Raw genomic sequence first — 8,104 nt, 5'->3', positions numbered from 1 at the left:
ATATCTACGAGCAGTTTCAGTCTTGTATGTGGATTCCAAGTAAGTCTTGTCAAGATGGAATCCTACGTATCGAATCTGTTCAACAGGCGTAAAACAATTATAAATCTAAGACGTGCCTACTTGCCTATTATATCTTCGCTAAAAATAAATAGGTTTCATTCTTCCTCCAGAAAAATGCATTTAGTTATTAAGTATGTTTTTAAAAATATATTTATATAGAAAGAGAAAAACCTAATTGTACAATGTTTTCCAACAAACTGTCAACTACCAGATGGCCCTGTCGTCTATTGGTGACTTAACCATACTACAGAAATGGTACTAGTTCACAAAAGAAGCTTCAACATCAGGAGATCATTCTAATTCAAAACCTACTTCAAAGGATCTGTTGGGGATTCGGTTATTCCTTATGAGCGAGCGTAGCGAGCGAGAGTCAGTTGTGATCTAATTAAAACAGAAATAATAATAATAATACTATAAGTAGGTTTTGAACTACCATTAGAGCATGTCTTGTTGTTGTGCCATAAAAGTAAATAAATAATCCGAATTGAGAAAAGCACTGAAGTTATCAGTAAATGTTAATGAAGACAAAAGTTTATCAGGTGAACTAGCGCTCCTTGTGGTAATGTTTCTAATACTTTAGATAAGTAAGTTGTTTCTGTTCAGCACGTTGTTCCTGATTGATTGTGTTTTGTTTCGAATCATTTGTGTTTTATATTTAACAGAAGTAGTAATATAAACTGGTTTTAGATTTTCGCTTTTCCCGCTAATTATTGTTATTATTAGCTAGATTGAAAGGTAAATGAATTAATGAAATAAAATTCCCAGTATTATGTTTTAATTTTATCATATATTTTTTATGTTCATGGATTTAGTTGTGTTTATGAACTATCTTTTTTTACCTCTGCCAATTAATTTGTTGTTACCATGAATATTTGTTTTGTTAATATCATTTTTAATTACTAATTTAGTGTTCTTTAAAACCAATTTATTTTTTTTTTAGATTTGACTGTTTAAGGTATTTTTCTTACTGTTAGCTGCACACCGAACATATTTTTTCTTAGATATTTGAATTATATTTTCATTTAGAAATTCTTTTTTTAAGTGTTTTTTCAAAACATTTTCTTGTCCAATTTACTCCAATTCGTGGAAAATTTTCTAACGAATATTAGGATTAACCAAAATAAATTAATGTGAAGAGATTGTTTACTTCAAGAAAAGAGTATGTTTTTGAACTATTCCCTACTACCAGTTGAAGGTGATAAAAGTTTGCAGAAACTGAAATAAATAAACACTGTCTCTTTTGACAGTCGAATTTGCAAGAGTGCAGTTTTTGAGGAATGAGTGGAACAGCCACAGTTTAATACCTATCCCTCTACAGTTTTTTGTTTTTTTTTAACTTAAACCATATTTGTTAAAATAAAAGGAGTTATTTAACAGCAAGAAACCAAAGCAAATTGTAATCAGAAATTATTGATTATTCAGTAATTAATGAAATTATTGACTACTCAGTAAAGATTATTGATACTCTATAGAATATGGCTATGGAGCTGGAGTGTTCCCTTGTGGGTCTCCAATTTGACAACTCCTGGCCTCAAAATCAAAATCATTCATTTAGAAGTCGCATGTAGTAGTCAACCAGTCATACCATTTCTGAGCCCTGATTGCAGGTTTAATCTGCTTGAATAAGTGAAGTGTTGACCAGTCAGTTATCAAATGATAGTTAGAGGACTAAAGGTTTTGTTTTAATTCTTTAAATAATTATTTTGTTTTTTCTTAGTTTTTGCTCTCATTATTTGTTAATATGTTTAAATTAGTGATTTTCTCCAGGTATTTCAAAATGAGTGATAACGAAGAGATAGACTCATCAGATATGGAAAGTGGGAGTGATAATGAGATGGAAGAAGATCCGTTACCCGTGACCTGTCTTTTCTGTGAGACTGTCTCCTTTTCAGTAGGGGACTCTGGTGATCATTGCATTTCAAAACATCGCTTTGACATTAGGTATCATCTTTATTTATAGAACATAATATATTAATGTTAATGCCAATTGCTTAATTTTTTTAAATAAGTATTTACAAAAAAAGTTTATATTGTCATGGTCCAGTTATTGGAATTTTAATCTTGTTAATAAGGCTTAACACTCTTGCTCCACCTGAAACTATGACCGCTATAACCTGTGATATTCTGAAATATTGAATTCTTTATGTGATGGATTATAATGTGCATTCTTTTGTGGCTTTATGTGTAATACGGAACATTTGTACTTTTACTTACCTGTAATAATAATTACTTTTTTAAAAAAAAATATAGTATCAGAAAAAAACCCATAAAAAGTACTATGGCAATGGATATCCATTTGCTGGAAGTTGATTGAAAAAGCGAAACAAAACACTATAGATTTATCAAGAGTATAAAAATTTACAAAAAGTTTTATAATGCAAATAAAATATATATACTTAACCAATTATTATAGATAGCTTTGTACTAAAAATTCATAACTAAAAAGAAAACAAATAACAAAATTAAAATTTACCACTAAATATACTACTAATATCCAAATAAAATAAGCAATATACCAACAAAAAAAAGTAGTACTAAGTAAATTAATAATAATAATAATAATAATAATAATAATAATAATGAGCTAAGTATAATAAATAAAAAAAATAATAAAATCAATTTTTAGTTTCTCTGAAATCGAGTAGATCAGATGATTGAAGATGTATATATTGAGGTACTGAACACTACAAAAGATCAGTCTTCGAGTAACAATCGAGTTGGTCATTTCTCTCTCCATTTTCTCTTTTTTAGTCTTTGAGTTCGTAAACCTGGGAACTTTAGATACCGGAGTAATTTTTTCTATTAAAGAAGATTTTTTGTGTTTTGACATCTTCAATTTTTTTCTCTCTCTTTTTTTGTAAATAATAGCTACCAATGGGATCCTTGAACAAGCAGTTTTGAACCTGGAAGCTTTGAATCAAAATGTAGCTTAGAACACACTTCCCACAGAGCAGATTCCTCCTCTACCAGAAGTCTCTTGCGGAAGCATATGCCATGACACTAGAGTGGATAAAAGTACGCACGACAACCGCTCAAGACTTAAGGAAGACCGTTTCTGACCTCGAACTGTTGATGGGAGAAACAGGTCTGCAGAGTAAAGAGGAGCATCCTCAATCAGATTCAGACGGATGAAGAAACTTCTTGGAGAGTTATCTAGGAAAGATTAAAGAAGGCATTCGAAGGAGGACGGTGGGCCCCAGAGGAGGACATATTTATGATAATGAGGGAGACAAAGAAACCGAAACAGTCTAGTGGGCAGTATGCCGCGGAACTCCTGGTATGCTACAACAGAATCGCAGATATATTCAGCGAGATGATGGAAACAATCCAGGTTTAGGGTTGGGTGCAATTCTTATCCATGGTACTGAAGATTCACTTGGCAAAAGAACTGGGGCAGGAGGGATTTCCGAGAGAGTGCTCGTTTGTGGAAATTGCTCAAGATCTCATAGATAAAAGCGCTAGAGAGGTGGAGGCCCGAAGGGAAGTTGAAGAACCAGGGTGGACCCAGATAGAATATCAACTGCTAAGAAACATGGCTAACCCTTGGTGAAGGAGAGAACACGGAGATGGTTGAAGAGAGAGAGCTACTTACCATGAAAATAGGAGCCAAGCTAAACCCAGAAACAATGGTTGGTGGGAGGACCGCCAGTGACAGTAATCATTTTTGAAAAATAACTTGGTCATTCCACTATAATTTAAGAATAAAACCTAAACTCTGCTAAATACAAATTAGCCAGAGAATTCCACTGTGCACACCACAAGTTACTTTTGCTAATAACTTCTGAAGCAACTATTTTCGGAAGAAGTGAGCCATGATACCAACCAAATCTCACAAAATGGTCTGTGCGTGCATACGTGCTTGCTTGCTTGCATGGGTGTGTGCACAGCCTAGCTCAAAAACAATGTCAATAAAATCGACCTACCGGAAGTTTCCTTTTGTAAAATAGGTTTTTCACATTTTTTCAGATGGTCAGTAATTAATTACTGTTGTAATTTAATTAATTAGTAATGTAAGGATTTCCTGTCGTTTCACCAATTTTTTGAAGGTTCAAAGCCATGAAGTGTTTTTCATAAATTTTTTAAACATCACTCTTAATAAAGTATTAATGCTTTCTACTATATTTGTTTTTTAGGACTTTCATAATGGAGAGAGTTTCATCCCATTATGATCTTATCAAGCTTATTACTTACCTGAGAAAGCAGAAACCAACAATTAAAGAGTTACAAGCCGCTGATGATACTAAACCCTGGACCTCAGATGATTATCTTCTCCCTGTTATTCCAGATGATCCTTGGCTATGGGCTGATGATGGCCTTGTTGATGATGATGAAGACATGGAACCTAAGTATGTAAATGCTGAGAATGGTGTGGTTACCCTTTCAAAAGAACACTTCAATGAACTACAGGTATTAATCATTACTGGGACCAGATTTATACTGTGTTGCATATTTTCTACTAACCCTGTAAATCTTCTGATGTTATATTTTATGTGTTATAAGAAAATAGAGCGTTTTTTATTTTACATATTCGGAGAATTTTTACATATTTGGGAGGATATTATATATTTTTGTCTATATTTAGTCAAAAAAGAAAACCTTAAAAAAACAAAACCAATGCTTCTAAATACATGTCAAAAATTTAACCACGATCAATTGCCAAATTTGTTAATAATTCCATGGATATATCATGGACGAATAATGGTATGCTATATAATGTTTTTTTTTCTTTACCAATGTTTTGCCATACATGATGAAGGCAAAAATTCTTAAATTTTGTTTTACCTGAAATGATATTTTTTAACATGTTTTGCCCACGCCTTGCATAGAATAATTCAGCTTGAAAAAAGTGAATTCTCAGATCTCGGCATTGATTTCTAGAAGAAAAAAGAAAGAATTACAGTGAAACTTCTATATAACAGACACCCATAGTGTAGATGATTTTGTCTATTATATGAGGTTTCCGTAAAAAAAAAAAAAGGTTAATATAAAAATGACACATAAAAGAAATATATAACAGTATTATTTACATATCATCACTTAAGCTGTGATACATTGTTAGTCCAAAAAAAAATCAATGATACAATTTTTTATACTATTAAAATAAATATCAAAGTATTATTTTAGGAATATCTAGTTTTAACTGCCATTTCAGTGGTTAGATATATGAATTTTTCTTACTTTTGAAATTCTTTTGGTGTTTCTGGAGAATAATGTGTTAGTTTTTTCAGACTTACTAGGTAACACAGCTTTTCTATTTATGATATGCATTTTATTTTCAACATCAACTTTTTAGGTTTGAGGTAAATGACAATTGAAATCAAACTAATTAAGATCAAATTCTTTATTATTTTTATTTGCATATTAAAATCAAGTTTATAAATGAAATTCATCTGATATTTTTGTTTAATTTTTTTCTCCTCTAAACAAATACAAATGTGGTTCTATAATGAAAAGATTTTGCTATTTATATTTGAAAAGTGCTGCAGATTATTACTCAAGGTTTTAATATTAAATTATTTATTAATTATATCGGTAAATAAAAAGTTTTTTTGGAATCATATAAATCCTAATAAAAAATTAAAAATCGGTCCTGAGATAATAAGGCAGCTTTCTTGGTTTATTTTCATACAAAATGTAATTTCTAAATAAATAAATGTCCTTACTAATTTGAAATAAAGATTAATTAGTAATTAAATAACTACATACATATGCATTATAAAATATATCATGCATACTTATATTTAATGTAATTTTTCGTTAATGCTCATTTATATTTAGCATGACAAATAGTTTTTTTTTTTCCTATGCCAAAGGAAGCATTTTATTAAGTACAGCCCAGTATACTTAAGTTTTATTCACGTAACTCCAGTCTAAAATTAAGTCCGCCATTGCCGTACATGTAAATATGTGATCGGCGGTCATCTCTCCATCTCCACACAGGACGCAGTCTGAAGACTCAGCCACTCCTATCCTCTTCAGGTAGTGCCACAGATAGTCATGCCCAATGGCCAACATGGAGCATGCCACTGCCACCGTTCTTGGTAAAGTCAATATAGGGCGTTTCTTAGGGTCTAACAGTGCCGCTCAGTTCATTCCCCACATTCTCCTCTAATCCTTTCCTCTCTCTGCTCTTTCAGTGATTGCGCTTTGGGCAATTTCTTTCGCCATGTCCATGGAGATAGGAAGAAGCAGATGTGGTTGGCTAGCTCCTAACCGTGCAAGTCTATCTGCTTTCCTCATTTCCATGTATACCGCAATGAGCTGGAATCCATTGCATCACTAATACTTAAAGTATTTCTCTTTTACTTTCTATAGTTTTCTGGCGTGCGAGAATTGCAGCATTAGCCTAGGGATGTCCAGACGTTATTACCAGCAGTGCTGCCCTTGAATCCGACAGCAAAACTATCTTCTTTTCAATGGTGTGAGTCAGCTTTTCTAAAGCCAAAGTAATAGCAGGTACCTCTCCATCAAAATTGGTAGCGTTTGCTCCAGCAGGTGCTGACATTTGGAACAGGCTGCTATAGACACCTGCGCCCTACAAGACAAATAGTATTATGAAACTTGGGAAAAAGTTACATAATACTAAAAGTTGTAAGACAAATTGTATTATGTAACTTTTTCCCAAAATAACTGACCCACAAAATTTAGTTTTGGAATTGTGAGTTTGAACATATTTTATGACTTATGTTCATGTCTTAAAGGATCTCAACCCAACTACTTCCCGGTGTACCACCATGTAGATGATTAATAATCAACGTAATTTCAGTTCGAAAAATTTAAACATGTATGTAATTTTGAGCAGTAAAGTTTCATATTTAATTAATTTGTTTTCGTATTTTTAAATTAATTTGTCATATTTAGACACATTTGAAATTTTCTTTCACGTATAATCTGGTCGCATAAATTATTAAGTATGAAATGTTAATTTTTTTCAGTAGTTTTTTGATTTTTATTAAAAGTATTTACCTTTTTTTTTTTTAATTTTTATTGTCATCAGCTTGCAAAGTTTTTATTCTTATATATTTCTAATATTTTGTTACTTATTTCGGAAAATATAATAACATATACAGAGTGTCCCTCTATATAGGCTCACCTCCTTGACCTCAACAATTTAGGACATTTATTTAGTTAGATGTCACCACGATAGTCATTTGAGTCTCTTTGATTTGCTGAGGGGTTTTACATTAAGATGATTCTTGGAGAAAATTTAACTCTCAGACAATATTGTTCTTTAGCTTTGTACAATTTTCTGCACCATTCTGCATCATAATTATATAGTGTCAAAAACTGTAAATAATTGTTTGAACTTTTTGGTAATTTGCGCCTTGTATATATGTGATATATTTGTACTTGTATTTGTAAATATTTAGCTTTTCATTTTACTTGAAAAACCATTCTTTAATCTTTGTATTAATCATTAAATTTATTTAAAGTATATTTTTAAAGTACTACCAGAAATTTTCCTAATTATAAGGCGTTCAAAGAGCCTGTCCATGTTTATGATATGTAGATAATGACGAATCGGACCAAGCTTTTATGCAGCTTCATCTTGCTATGCTTTAAAGGATTTGTGAACCCATTTGTTTCTTAAAACTGAAATAGACATGGTTTCCTGTTATGGCCCGTTTTCTTATTTCATATACTTATCCTGTTTTCACTTTTGACATCAGCTCCAATGTAAATGAAAATTTTTATATTCACAAATTTATTTTCACCAATGACCACGTCAGTCTTTTCTCTTCTTGTATGTGTATGTATGCAAGTACTCTTAGGTATTTATTTTTATTTTTAGTTATCTGAAGCTTGAATTAACCGATCCCTTCACTTACTTGATTCAGTTTACTGATTGAGCTTTTAGTGCTGCTTCTGTTTTTGTCTCATACTATTATTTTGATGAATAATCTAGAGTTGGAATTTATATTTATTTCCTTCTAAATTAAGTTCATTTAAAATATACAGACTCTTAGGCCATGATGGGTTATAAACATTAATCGTTTCCTTACACAACTTTAGTTACAAATTTTATAATTATTATTATATTTAT

The 8,104-nt window shown here is 31.4% G+C and overlaps 1 protein-coding gene across 4 annotated transcripts in view; it reads left to right on the top strand.

The window, feature by feature from the left end:
• Positions 1 to 638: 638 nt before the first annotated feature.
• LOC106692743 (protein arginine N-methyltransferase 1) overlaps positions 639 to 8,104 on the top strand; it is a 29,231-nt gene continuing 21,765 nt past the window's right edge. For all 4 annotated transcript variants that reach the window (XM_067046587.1, XM_014438862.3, XM_014438864.3 and 1 more), the window contains exons 1-3: positions 639 to 795; positions 1,828 to 2,001; positions 4,194 to 4,467. In XM_067046587.1, coding sequence (XP_066902688.1) covers positions 1,838 to 2,001; positions 4,194 to 4,467 — 438 coding nt within the window. In that variant the 5' untranslated portion in view covers positions 639 to 795; positions 1,828 to 1,837. The remainder of the gene's footprint in view (positions 796 to 1,827; positions 2,002 to 4,193; positions 4,468 to 8,104) is intronic.

This window comes from Halyomorpha halys, unplaced genomic scaffold, assembly GCF_000696795.3.
Source record: "Halyomorpha halys isolate HHAL.00 unplaced genomic scaffold, Hhal_1.1 Scaffold69.1, whole genome shotgun sequence".
NCBI lineage: Eukaryota > Metazoa > Arthropoda > Insecta > Hemiptera > Pentatomidae > Halyomorpha > Halyomorpha halys.
This window is presented reverse-complemented; position numbering and strand designations above follow the sequence as displayed.